At 36.8% G+C, this 15,260-nt stretch overlaps 1 protein-coding gene across 1 annotated transcript in view; it reads right to left on the bottom strand.

Annotated features, from left to right (window-relative positions):
* Positions 1–1,687, bottom strand: part of LOC131549240 (NACHT, LRR and PYD domains-containing protein 3-like) — a 97,420-nt gene extending 95,733 nt beyond the window's left edge. Inside the window, exons 1-2 of the mRNA XM_058791240.1 lie at positions 1,624–1,687; positions 721–905 (exon numbers count right to left, since the gene is read on the bottom strand). Coding sequence (XP_058647223.1) covers positions 721–884 — 164 coding nt within the window. The 5' untranslated portion in view covers positions 885–905; positions 1,624–1,687. The remainder of the gene's footprint in view (positions 1–720; positions 906–1,623) is intronic.
* Positions 1,688–15,260: the final 13,573 nt, after the last annotated feature.

Raw genomic sequence — 15,260 nt, 5'->3', positions numbered from 1 at the left:
TTCTCCCTGCTTCAACTGCAAAGTGACAGCTTGTAACTTTTATACTGTAAAACGCAAATTTGCAGCCTAAATAGTACCCTTACTTCCACATAATCTTAGCATACAATATCGGTACTATATCAGCTTGATTTTAACATGTGTATATAGGCTATACCTTTATTAATCAGTGCCAAGCGCCCCACTACAACAGAATACAACAGTACGCTGTTCCGTTTCCGTCTGTTTGACGCAGATATGCGTCCACAAAAGACGATTTGCCTCATAACACTCACTTGTGATTGGCTGAATGTTAGTTCACTCAAATCTATGTAACAAACCAGAGAATATTCGTGGGAATGTTGGCGGTGGTGTGTCAAAAAGTGCGGGGGACAGATGCATCTTTATCTGAAAGTAGGGGGACATGTCCCCCGCATCCCCTGCGTATTCTATGCCCATGAGACAGGAACTAGGAGGAATCCTCTTACATTATCATTTGGCTGGCATTGTTACTTGATTTGGTTCCCAACTATAATAAGCATACCTATACATACAATAAAAGATAAAAAGAAAACAATGATTTCAATTATATTCCCACACTGTACAAAAATTCTACTGATATGTCACTTGCATAATAATTTGAAACACGTGTATATGATTGTAGAGCCTGCTGATCAACATTAGAGTGCCACCCTCAGGCTGAATTACAAAAAGTTTATACAAAAACTTCATGTTTATACTCACAGAGGTTCAGATGTTACTGATCCATCACTGAGTTCAGGTGGGACAGGCAACGATAGGTTACTCTTCATAGACACAATACTGGGTTCTGGAGATGCTGGGGATGTTTTCTGACTCTTTCTCTTCTTCTGTTTCATTTCAGAATCAATGCTCTCTGCATTCTCCATAATGATAAACTGACCTCAGATCTGTATACAGAAACACAGAAAACACTCAAACAAACAACTATGGCCCAGTTTCACAGACAAGGCTTGGATTAAGCCAGGACTATGCCTTAGTTAAATTAGGATATTTAAGTAGATTTTATTAAATTGCCTTGGGAAAAAATACATTACTGGTGTGCATCTTGAGACAAAACAATGGCACTGACATATTTTAAGATATGTCATTGCAAGTTATTTTTTAGTTAAGACAGCTTAAACATTCATTTTAGTCTGGGACTAGCCTTTAGCCCTTAGCAGAAATAAATGACTTTATATCAGGACTATAGACAGTCTGCTGTGTTTTTATTTCTTTAGTCTCTCTTCTGTATTAATGTGAGTCCTGACATGTGCACACTATAGAGTGAAAGTGAAAGTAAATGTGTCTGTATAAATAGTGGATTTACTTCTGTGTTGTGTTAATAGTTCCCCAATAACACAATAAAACAAAGTAAATAATCCTAATATTGTAGTTTAACAACATAAACTCTTTTAACATGTATTTATTTCAGATGTGAACTAAAGGCAGAATCTTTGATGTTTGATTTCATGATAATCCTCGAGCTTATGTCTGGATCTTCAACATCTCATCGGTTTTAAATAAGCATTAAGATCATTTGACATGACAACAAGTGTAATAAAAACATGATAAGATATAAAGACATTATATCAGAAACTAAAGTGAAGTGTATCGTTAAGTTCTTACCGTGAAGTGTGTGTTTGTTTGACGACAGTTTGAGTCTCTGAAATGCTGATGTTTTTACTTTCAGTATCGGTCTGATCTGATCATGCCAGTTTTCTGCAAGTGTCGCTTCAGGAAGTTCAACACTGAAACCAGTGGCGGCGCCAGATAATTTTTGTACACAGGTACTGAGGGGGTGCTAGATCATTGACAGAGGGAGCTGGGCAATTAATAGTAAATAATAATAGTAATTCCCAAAGATTTTTTAGTCCGCCTAGAATTCACTGAACAAGCATTTCAGAATGGGAGTCAAAGGCAATACGACATCAACATCACTATATTTACTTGTTATTTAAAATCTCAAACCAGAGCCTTCACTCTCTGTATTGATGGCCAAATGTGCCAAGCCGCTGTTTCGGGCATTGCCACAGCTGTTTCCCAGATATATACGGCGGTTCATGCTGATGTTAATTTAGATGATTATGCACTATATTTGCATAACAAGTGTTTGAAAAGTGTATGAAAAGTGAGTACTAGCCTATCGCGCTTACTGAATGACATGGTGTCACGGTTGAGCTCTGTGGCAAACAAAGGAACGCAGAGACGAAGATAAACTTAACATAAACAGTCTTTAACTCTTTTCCCGTCAGCGTTTTTTTTTAAAAGTTGCCAGCCACCGCCAGCATTTTTGATGATTTTCACCTAAATTTGACGGCCCTCAGAATATTTTCTGCTATGAATATAAGAATATATTACATATCAAAATAAAGAACAAAGTCTCTGCTTTTAAACAAACAAAAAAACTATTTTATTCCATCTTCATGTGTTCATGTTTTATCACCATTTGAATGCAGATGGGTACCATCAAAAATACAACATTTTGGACAAAAACTGAGAAAAATGCATTTTTATCAAAGTAGTGCATTTTCATGCAAAATACATTCAGATGTCATATTCTTTCACCTGTAAATAATTATATGAATAATTTAAATTGCATTCAATAAACAGAACAAACAGACACACACACACACACATATACATACATATGATTATACACACACACACAGGCTACATACATACATATGCATACATATACTGCGCACACACACACACACACACACACACACACACGCACACACACATACACATACACATACATACATACACATACACATACAGATAGATAGATATATAGATAGATAGATAGATAGATAGATAGATAGATAGATAGATAGATAGATAGATAGATAGATAGAGCTCACACACACACACACACACCCCTATTCAGATTGACGGATTGGTTACAACTACAGATGTTTCTGTGTATGTAAATGCATCTCTCTCACTGACTACATCATCCCGATCAGATTCAAAATGGTCAAAGCATGATCTACATAGGCTATGATCTATATATGATCTACATTTTCTCTGATCCTTCCATTTATGCTGATCGTCTTCTATTCTCACCCTAAAGACCCGGAAGTCCCGTAACTCATTCAGGACATGCGCTAGAGCTTTCCTTACCGTAATACACCTAGAAATTAACAAACACAGCTAGAAACAAATTAACTAATAAAGACAGAAACAGGAAAATCCATATATGGGCACATGAGGGAGCACAACACAAGACAAAACACAACACAAGCCTGACAAATGGAGGCGCTGGCGTAATCCCGTGCATTTTTTTCCTGCAGAAAGAACTTAAAATATTCTGGTATTTTTGGTCATACAGATAAGAGTAGCCTAATAGGCTACATCATTCATATTTTTTTTTTTTTAAATTGCTTTTATTTGGGGCGTGGTTATGACTCCGAACTAGGCGCACGCTTTTCTGTGAGCTCCTGGCGTTGTTCGTTTAAAATCCTGAATACCATCCTCTTTATTCACCGACACGATTTTATTTTGTTTTATTAACTCTTTGTGGTGATTTAAGAATCAAGATGGCGTCAAAAAAACGGAAAGATAAGGCAAAAATGGACTCTTCTCCAGCCGGGGAACATGACGTTGAAGAGGATGCTAGTAGCACTAGCTCATCAGATACCATATGCAGCGTACCTCAGGGAGGGGCAACTAATGCCAACGCTTCCCAAAAGTTGGATATAATTCAAAAACTGGATCTAACGAGAAGTGATTTCGCCACAAAACTCGATGGAGTTCTAAACGCGATACAGGAGGTTAAAAAGGATGTAAGAGACTTCTCTGGGCGCATGGATATGGCCGAAGAGCGCATTAGCAATGTAGAAGACGCGGTTAATTCAGAAAAGAACAAGTTGGAAGAAGCAGCTAAGCACAATCGCTGGGTCCCGAAACCTTCCCATCTCCGCCTATTATAGAGAGAGCGCACAGGCTACCTGGTAGGCCACAATCCAGTCGATCATCTCCAAGAGTGCTGATCATGAAGTTTCTGAACTTTCAAGATAAAGTCCGAGTGATGCGTTCTGCCAGGTCTAAAGGCAGAATTATGTATGGGGAACAAGAGGTCAAGTTCTTCCCGGATTTATCTGCAGAGCTGCTTCGTCAGAGGAGACGTTTCGACGGTGTTAAACAGCGACTGCGATCCTTGAACATTAACTATGGTCTAGTTTACCCAGCCAAACTACGTCTGACAGTTGAGGGACAGACCCGTGAGTTTGAAGACCCATCTGATGCCGAAAAGTTTCTACAGGGAATACAGAGTGCAGTCGAAGCATAAAGGACTTACAGGAAAGTTTGTCAGTTTTCCCGGTTTAAAAATGCCCAGCAAAATGATTAGTTTTCACGTTTGATATACATATGCCTTGTTTTCTGCTGGGTATAAGGTGGTTATTCTCACTGTTCCCGGAATGACAGTAGCCAATGTGATAGTGAATAAGAGAACTAAACGCATTGTAAATGTCTATTTTCTTTGAAAAGTTCAACTATATAATTTGTAAAACCTTTATGAGGTGAATGCCCATAAATCTTTAGAGATGCCAGGAGTTTCACACAATTCCAATAAGTTTTTCCTTTTCCTTTTATCTAGTCGCTTAGTTTTATTTATCTGCTCCCTTTTTGATATTGGATCAGTATTGGGACATAACTGTATCCCAAGGTGTTAAAGTGGGGAGGGAGGGGTCAGGCTGTCTTGTTCGGGTGGACAGCTAAGGTAATTTGTTCATGGCAGGTTTTGAGTTATTATTTTGGTCTTGTTTTTTAATAATTACACCTTAGTCGTGCAGATCTTTTGGTTAACTTCCACATCAAAATATTATTTGATTAACATGGATGTATATAAAGATGTACAATCTAACCTAAGTTAAAGAAAATCTCACAAAACAAGCTGAAGTTCACCTCTTGGAATGTTAGGGGGATGATCAGAATGGTTAAGCTTAAACAAGTTATGACAAGGATTAAACAACTGGAATCTTCCATAGTGTTTTTACAGGAGACTCATTTACTCAAAGAAGAGCTATTGAAGGTGCAAAGAAGATGGCCTGGTCAAGTCTTGGCTTCATGTTATTCTTCTCATTCCAGAGGGGTTATGTTGTTGATTCATAAGTCCGCACCCTTTTAGTAAATAATAGTATTACTGACAAGGCCGGTAGACATTTGATAGTACAGGGAATCTATATGAGTAAAGTTATTAATCTGGTTAATATTTATGGCCCAAATGAAGATAACCCATCGTTTTTTGAAAAACTTTTTATATTGCTAGCCTCTCTTCCAGGTATGGTTATAATAGCAGGTGACTTTAATTGCACTCTGGACCCGCTGCTTGACCGCTCTTCGACTGGATAGTTCTCACTCTCAAAGCAGGAAAAAATTAAACAGTTTATGAAAGATTTAAATTTATGTGACCCCTGGAGAACACTAAATCCATCAAAAAAGGAATATTCATGTTTTTCATCATTGTCTAAAACCTCTTCTCGAATAGATTATTTCTTAATTCCATTTTCTTTACTTCCGAATATAGACAGCTGTGTATATGATAGTGCTGTTTTGTCAGATCATTCTCCCATTTCATTATTTTATATAGATTCAAAATTAACAAAAGGCTCCCCTAGATGGCGCTTGCACCCTAATTGGCTGCAGAACCCTGATTTCATTAAGTTTGTTGGTGAACAAATAGACTTGTACTTTGCTACAAATACTGATCAGACTTCTTCGACTATTAGATGGGAAGCCTTTAAGGCATACATTAGGGGCCAAATGATTGGGTATACTAGCTCTAAATTTAATAAATTTAAACAAAAGATGATTAATTTGGATACCGAAATCAGAGATTTAGAGAAATTAATAAATATAGATAAATCCAAACAACTTAAACAAAAATGATTAGCCCTTAAAGCGGAGTATGAGGAACTTTCCACATTGAGAGCTGAAAATAGTATATTAAGATTGAAGCAAACTTTTTATGATCAGGGTGAAAAACCCACCAAATTGTTAGCTTGGCAGCTTAAGAAATTAATATCAGAAAGATCCATTAATGAAATTAGGAATGAAAAGGGTAATTACAACAGATCCTGCTGAAATTAATGATACTTTTATCTCATTTTATAAATCTTTATATCAATCTGAAATTCCTACAAGCCTTTCCAATCAGAATAACTTTTTAGATGGATTGGATTTTCCTCTATCACTGAAGAAACAAGATCTGAGCTCGATAGGGAACTGGAATTGGAAGAGGTTTCTAATGCCATTCTTAGTATGAGGAGTGGTAAAGCGGCGGGTCCGGATGGGCTTCCAATTGACATTCATAAGGAATTTAAAGAGAAATTAATATCGCCTTTATTGGAAATGTATGTGGAAGCTTTTCGACAAGGTCATCTCCTCCGTCGATGAGGTGCCCTCATCACTCTTATTTTAAAACCAGGAAAGTCACCTGTGGAATGTGGTTCCTTTAGGCCAATCTCGCTTTTAAATGTAGATGCCAAAATTATCGCTAAAGCATTGGCAATGAGACTCGAGAGGGTTCTACCTCATTTGATACATATAGATCAAAATGGCTTTATTAAAACCGTCAAGGGTTTCATAATGTTAGGAGAGTACTTAATCTAGTGCATGCAGGAGATGGAGCCCTGATACGCCATTTTGTCACTCGATGCCGAAAAAGCATTTGACAGACTAGAATGGCCGTACTTAATGGAGGTGCTGGCAAGATTTGGTTTTGGTGACTTTTTCCGTAGATGGATGGAAGTACTTTTAGTTGATTCCTCTGCAAAGGTACTTACTAACAATCTAATTTCGCCTGCATTTAAACTTAGTCGGGGTACTAGGCAAGGCTCACCACTTTCACCTCTATTGTTTGTACTAGCTATGGAGCCTCTGGCAATAGCAATAAGATCACATCCTACCATTCACGGTATTTTTACAGAAGCTTTAGAACACCGCATTGCTCTATACGCTGATGATGCCATCGTATTTCTATCAGAACTTGGAAAATCTATCCCCTCCCTCTTAAAACTTATTGGCCTGTTTGGCAATTTTTCTGGATTTAAAGTAAATAAAGACAAGTCCTCAATTATGTTTCTCAATGAACAAGAGAGATTAAACCCTAAAGTAAGCCACCCATTTGTAAATGCTCTAAATGGTTTTGATTATCTAGGAATTAAAATAACCCCAAACATAAGCCTCCTTAGTTCAGCTAATTATGAACCTTTGATGACTAAATTATCTGAAGATACGACTAGATGGATGACACTGCCTCTTTCTTTAATGGGAAGAATAAACGTGATTAAGATGAATATACTTCCAAAATTTTTATATGTTTTTCAATCACTACCGCTTCCCCCTCCCCCAACATTTTTTCTAAGAATAAGAAAACTTCTCTCTAATTTCATTTGGAACAACAGGAAGCCAAGACTGAGACTTTCTTTACTATATCTGCCCTATGAAAGGGGAGGGCTCCAACTACCTAATTTCTTATGGTATTATTGGGCTGCTCAGTTGAGGGCTGCATTGTTCTGGTTTGCTAGTGAAGCTGCTGTGTCTTGGTTACATGTTGAAAAATTGGCCGCAAAAGGCTTGACACTTGACAGCTTTTTATATTCAGCACCACTTAAAGAACTAAAAAAAAGGATATTTATTTGGCTCTTGAAAAACTTACATATGTAATTAGAAAGAAACCCTTTGATTTTTTTTTATATCTGGGAGGTGTTTTTAGACTTTGTTAAAAATGGAGATATTGAAGATGCTTTAGATGTGTGAAGTTATAGAATTTTATTACTGACGGATTTTTTTTTTTTTTTTTTTAACCGATCTGGGGTAAGTTATGGGGAAGGATGATGTGTTTTTGTTTTTTTTGAAAAACTTTGTTAAAATTCAATAAAAATATGTTATACAAATTGCTTTTATTTATGTGCACTCACAATAACATCAAAACGTTGCTTTTGTAAAATGGAGAAAATAAACAGGATGCGCTTTCTGCCGTTTCATGCAGTCTCTGTGAAATGGAGTGCGTCACAACAAAGAACCGGCTACTTGCCTCACACAGACATAAGAAATAAATCTATAGAAAGCTTGAAATGCCTGCTAAATAATTCAAATAAAAAACAAATATTCTCTAATTATGTAGTCCGTATGAAAAGGTGCAATTCCAAGGACTAAGTTAAGCCAGAAAGTGGATCGTGCATTTGTGGCAGTTGCGCCAAGACTTTGGAATAGCTTAAATTTACATATCAGGGATGCTGACTATGTACATGTTTTTAAAGTTCAGCTAAAGACATATTTGTTTGCCATGGGGTATTCTTCTTGTTGATAATTTTTTATAATTATTATTATTGCTGTTTTAGGTGATTTTTTTTTTTTATTATTGTTTTTCATATTGAGATGATGTAAAGTACATTGGTCAACATGTCTTGTTTTAATAGTGCTATATAAATACATTTGACATTGACATTTCTCTATTAAAGGCGTATCCATTACTGTGGAGATCAGAGTCAGTGTCGGAATTCGACAACAAATAACAAATAATTAAAATGTTTTATTTTTCCCTGACACATTCATAATCATGATTTTTGTCGGTGCTTTGCTTCAAGCTTTATGCGTGCACTTGAGCACGGAATAGGATATATGCTTAGATCATATGCCTATACATTAAAGGATGGTTTATTAGGTAATTATATTAATCAATTTAATATAAACGGTAAAAGTTATAAACTTGTTGACTAGGAAAATCTTTAATTGGGGGCAGGTCTACTTGGCACAAAGAACCGAACTATTTTTTAAATAAAATGCTGTGACATTACGAAACGTGCAGCGCAAATCACGTCATGTCATGGATGCGTAACAAATCAAATGTTTTTATTTCATTTCATTTGTGTGTGTGTGTGTGGGGGTGTTATGGGGGTGCTTTGGTCTTTCTTGGGGGAGCTGAAGCACCTGCTAGCCCCTCCCTAGTGCTGCCCAAGACTGAAACTCACTCAAATCTCAGCACAAGTGAAAAATAAATTATGAAGAATCATCAACAAAAATAGTCAAAATTACGAGAATAAAGTCGTAACATTTTGAGAATAACATCATAAATTTTAACATGAATGTGTGTGAATGTGTAGTGATGCAGTGAACAAGCAGACCTGTGAAGATCATTTACTCACCCTCACCAGTGCTGTATAATACTTTAACATTAAAATAATAAAATAAAGTTTAAAGAACATTTTTATACATTTTGTAATGATTCATCACAATGACAGGGATCCATTTGCAACTTTATTAGAAACGTGGTCGTAAAGGCAGATGTCAGAACACAGGCAAGGCAGTAAAGCAGGGCAGACAGAATAGTAAACATTAAACAGGGTTATGTTCTTTTGATAAAACTTTATTTTTTCATGGTAAGGTTGAATTAAGGTTGCCCCTCTGTAATAATTCCAGAGCAAATTGCCTTATGGTTTTTGCCTAGGCGAAGGCAGAGGAGGTGTGAAACTGCTGGGTTCATGGTAGCAGTTGAGTCTTCTGTAACAAAAGTCTACTGAAGGTGAGCGTAGTGATGAACCCAAGTGCAGTTTATTTAAACAAAGAACATAATCCGAAAGATTTGACTTGACTTGAATTGACTTGGCATGAACAGACTTGAATCGAACAGACTTGACTTGGCATAAACAGACTCACCGACAGCAGGGTTACAACATCAATACTCGACACAGGACAAAGGCAACATGATATCCTCTCTCCCTTTAGCGTCCCTTCAAAGGATCGTTAATTAATGATTACTCTACACCACTGGATTTAGATTGCACGTCAGGATTTTTGAAAATTAGAGATAATTATTTATATTGTTGTAACAAGTGTCCACTGAAGGTGAGCATAGTGATGAACCCAAGTGCAGTTTTATTTAAACAAAGACAAAACATAATCCAAAAGACTTGACTTGACTTGAACAGACTTGACTTGAACAGATTTGACTTGGCATGAACCGACAGCAGGGTTACAACATCAATACTCGACACAGGACAAAGGCAACATGAGGGCTATTTACAGATGTTACTCATCCAGAATAATACTTCTACTGCCGCCGTTCCTTGGTGTAACATTTAAGAAGTGTATTTGCTGCCTTTTACCGCTAAGTGGCGCTTTAACCACAGACTTTGAAAAGTAAGAATTTGAACGCGTTGGAGCACATTCCCTCGCGTTTTGCATAGCACTCTGCCGAAATTGGTTGCAGTTGGTCTATAATCTAAGATAAACTAGTTAAAATAATTCATATTCACAGAAGGAAATTTTGTACTTTAGTGCGTTTGTTATTCAGAACGAACTCAAGCAGCATAGTAAATGTCAGTGTCACATTACTTCTCACAAATACAAATGTTTAAAATCTACATTTAATTCGTACAATAAACGTTACAGTTTCTACATGTCACGGACCTACTTTGTTATCTGTCCTTATTTAACAGGAACTAGCTACATTAGACAACTCCTGCACATGACATGCCCAAATTAGGAAATCGTAGAATTAATTCCTTCCTTAATTTTAGTGAAAATGTGAGCACATTGTATTATTTAATTCCCATTATTAAACAAGAAACGAATAAATAAAACCTGGCCAGGATTTAGCCAAAACAATTAAACAAAATAGCCTATACGGACAAATTAATAAAACGTCTGTAATTTTAAACTCACAAGTTCTTTCATTATTCAACAAATACATTATATAACGAAATAGTATTTGTAATATAAAAATTAATAAAGGGTACCAAATTGTATTTATTTTTATTCGTCAGGATACAATTCGTTTTTAACAACGAATTTTCGTTTTTAACAAAACATTTAAAACACAATAGGAAAAAGTATTGCAGAGAGAGAAAAAGAGTTGTACAAAAAAGCCTGTTTGCTATTTTTATTCGTCTTGTCAAAATACTATAAATTCGTTTGACATTTTTCTGTTAATACAGTAGGAAAAGTGTCGAGAAAAATAAATAAATAGGACATCTGTCATTTAAAATTATAGGTTAAGCAAAATATAAACAAAACCGAGTCCGTCCTTCAAGGACAGCGCATCATCCATGCTTTGCTCCATCCTTATTCTGCTGTCACTGATCGACCTTCCTGTTCTGTCTGAGGGCCGTATATCACCATCGGTAGCCTGCTCTGAGCATCACTGCGCACAGACCCCGCAAACAAAATACATGTTACCGACCGCTACCGCGTTATTCCCGCAGCGCAAGAAATCTGGTCGGTCCCGCAGTTATTGCGTTAATGCAGTTAATGCAGATCTACTTTGCAGCCCCTACTTCGGAGCTCAACTCTCCCAAACCCCAACTGGAATTACACAAATGAAAATTCAGTCACACTGCTGGAGGCTATTTTTATTTTTGCTTAACATAATATAGACATGTTCTATCTAAAACAAAAATAATTATAATGTGTAACATTAAGCAGTGTGTTTTCAGCTGCAGAATACACACACGTCTGATAAAGATCTTATTTCAAGTTTTTCCGTGCCAGTGATCCTGCTGACCACAACTGGACGAATTAACTTTGGTTTTGTGTCCGCAAAGCAAGAGAATGGTTAGTCATTAATTTCACTTCATAATAATAATAAAGGCCTAATGCACCTCAAAAAATTACGTTTATGTATATGTAACCATAACAATTACTGTGTATAACATTAAATCAATGTTTAATTTGTTAACCCGCACCTGGACGCCAGCGCACTGAACTCTCTCTGTTTGCACACGTCATTGTTTACGAACAGATTAAATAAAACGTGACAAGTCAGTGAGCAGTAATGGCGTCGGCGCGACGCAGTGCGTGCCGCGTGGGGGATGGGAAATGCTGAATGAATTCTCGCGGGATCCACCCTGCTTGCAGCTCGAGGCAGGGCTGCATCTCGCGGTAGTTTGATGTCGTGGGGGATGGGATTTCGTGAGAAAGTTGTTCATGGGTTCACCCATGTGGGCCCCAGATAAAATGCCTATTTTGAGCCCATGCCCACTCTGTAGCCCATGTGAAACCAAGGTGAATCCAAGGTGTTCAGTGCTTGATAATTACAGACCGGTGTGTTGAAGCAGGTCTATAAAATGCTGCTTGCTACCCGAGACAAACTTTCTCTCTCTCTTCTCCTTTACACAGCTGCTGTTGCAGCCATTAAAAAGAGTTCAGTTTTGGTTTTTAATGGCAAAGTGATTATATTTCGTTTCGTTTCTTTATTAAGTTAATTTAGAAACATGATTGGAACATTTTATGTTTGTTAATTTCAAGTTGTATTTATTATCTTTTTAAATACCATGCGGTCAGCGCCAGACAGTGAGTTGAGCATATGTTTGATCAGTTTAGCCTTCTCAAATAAACAAGATATGGGGCATAAAAAAAACGTCATGCATTTCACAATATACATTTAAAAATGTCAGATAAATGTGTGATAAATCTAAAATCGTTTGTGCTAAAGGTGGAAGCTGAAGTGCGCTTTGAAGGACATGGAGGCGCTAAGCGAGATCACTTATGCTTTTGTTTTTCTTAAGAATGGAAAATTAAAATGCGCTGTAATTTTTCCTCATAAAGGTAAGAGTATACATCATTAAAAGCTGCAAATAGTTTTATTTGTGTGCACTCACAATATTAAAAAAAATGTGTTGCTTTTTAAAATAAAGAAAACAAACAAGCTCTTGATCTTGAGCAGGAACACTTCACAAAAATTGAACCGAAACTCAGCAAATACTTGCCTCACTGACATAATAAATATATTTATAGAATGCTATAAAATACTACTTTACAACGAAATAATTCAAATCGAAAATTAAAAAGTCTTTCATTAGCCTATGTAATCCATGAAGATGCATTTCTCTCTAAAGGCGCGTCCAGTGAGGAGATATGTGGAGTAAGGACGGAGCAAAGTGTGGATGATGCGCTGTCCTTGAAGGACGATCAACTCGGTTTTGTTTATATTTTGCTTAACCTATCATTTTAAATGACAGATGTCCTATTTATTTATTTTTATCTGCGACACTTTTCCTACCGTGTTAATGGAAAAATGTCAAACGAATTTAGTATTTTAAAAGGCTATTTTTGTTCAACTTACTACAAAAAGTAAGTTGTACAACTTTTTTTGTACAAACTTTTTTTCTCTCTCTGCGACACTTTTTCCTATTGTGTTGTAAATATTAAACGAATGATAAGACAAATAAAATAACAAATACAATTTTGTGCAGGCTACACTTTTATTCGTTAGCCTATATCTCTCTTTCAGTAGCGGAAATTTAAATGTGAGATTCTGGAAACGAGATCTAAATTTAGTGAGAACGGTCAGGTCAGGAAGAAATTATTCTAATTAAGCGGACAGCGGGTGAACAAAGAGTGAATAGCGGGAGCAGGTGGGTGAAGGACAAAAAAACCCCAGCGTGTCAACCGCCCCTTTGCGCCACCTGGTGGTGATTTCGCGAACGACTTTCACATCTGAGTGATTTGTATTTGCCGCTGCGGCATTACCGCGGCGGCTAGCGCGGCGGTAATAGGCATTCTGGTTGACTACCTACTGTATATCAAACAATGAGGGACACATGACACAAACCAACCAATGGGAAACAAGGCACATGACTAAGACAACCAATCACAACATGACACACAGACAAGAGTGTACCGCTGTCGCCTCTGGCATGCTCAGTTGGGGACACTTAATTTCTAGCGATTATCGCCGATTTGATTGCACAGATACTATTTAAACTAAACTGAGCTAGACAATGACATCTCTGAATTCAATAATGAAATGCCTTTAACTGAAAATTGAAAATTGAGTGTTTAATCTTATCATTATACATTACTGACACTCTATCCTCCAATTTGATACTGTTAAGTGCTTTGACACAATCTGTATTGTAAAAGCGCTATATAAATAAAGGTGACTTGACTTGACAAGAGTAGCACATGACATGATCACGAGGGGCAAGGAAATCACATGGCTAGAACATGAAACAAGGCAAAATATCAAAATAAAAGACATGAAAACATGTACATGAAACAAAACCCAAAACAGGCATGATAATAGTTTCAACCTCCACAAAATACCACATTTGTCCCTTTTTTTAATATTACCAGTTATTATTAACAATGCATTATTCCCAGTTATTAACAGCTTTTTATTTGTTGTATAGTTTATGGTTTGTTTAATTTTATTTCATTTTCTTGTGCTTTGATATAATTCTGCAACTGTCCTACTACAGTTGTTGTAATTTGACACAGCCCCTGCAGGCCTCAACTACAAATACCGTGTAAACAACACATCAAAAGGAATTAACTATAGGCCTACATTAAAGTCATTCTCTATTATCTATTAGCCAATATAAGAGGCATTAATTAAAAAATTAAAAACAATAATCCATTAAAATCAAGAGATGTAAATTAACACAATTAAAACTCTGCTAAAAAGTACACGTTATACATTAAAATTAAAGGCACCGTCAAAACATAACCCACATTTACAATAAGTTCATGCTTAATACTCACATTTAAGTGTGTTTGTATTTTCTGCCATGTGCAGATGTGAAGGGGGAGGAGAATTTATACATGCATCACATTTAGTCGATAAAACACTTCCGCAAAGGATTCAACTGTGTATCCTCGCTCATGACTCCTCAGGAACCCTCCTCGATCCTTGCCTCTTTGCAGTGCAATTAGAGAATTGAAATGTCCTACAAGATGGCTGAGCTCGATCAGTTTCCGGGTCATAGGATGGAGGACAGAGGAGCGAAGAAACAAGGAGGGATATTGAGAAGCATCCATGGAGATGTTAGTCCCGTCCAAATTGGTACATGACAATCGCAGACATCGGGTGATAAGAATCGAAACTCAAACACAGTTTAGAAAACTAGTCCCATCTGAATAGGGCTAAAGAAAAACCGAAAAACAAGTGATTTTATACAGTACTTTTTATACAATTTTATACTTGGTCATTTATTTATTTAGAAAAAGGATCCAGAATTACATATACAGTATTCGGTGTGCCCCCGCCTTGTGCAGCAATGACCATAACTAAGTTTCCAGTAACTGCTAATCAGTCCTCCGCAACAACTTGGAGGGATTTTAGTGAAGTCACACTCATAGGCGTAAATCCCGGGGGGGACGGGGGGACATGACCCCCCCCCATCTGAGGGTTGTCCCCCCTAAAAATATCATTACAAAGCGACTCTGTGTATTGAAAATAATATAATGGACATATACTTAAAATAACTGTGTGAGTAGTAAAATAAATAAACGCAAAAAAGCGTTTTAAGTTC

The sequence above is a fragment of the Onychostoma macrolepis genome, chromosome 11 (genome assembly GCF_012432095.1).
Source record: "Onychostoma macrolepis isolate SWU-2019 chromosome 11, ASM1243209v1, whole genome shotgun sequence".
NCBI classification, from domain to species: Eukaryota; Metazoa; Chordata; class Actinopteri; order Cypriniformes; family Cyprinidae; genus Onychostoma; species Onychostoma macrolepis.
The sequence above is the reverse complement of the archived record's forward strand: the minus strand, read 5'-3'. Positions and strand labels throughout refer to the sequence as shown.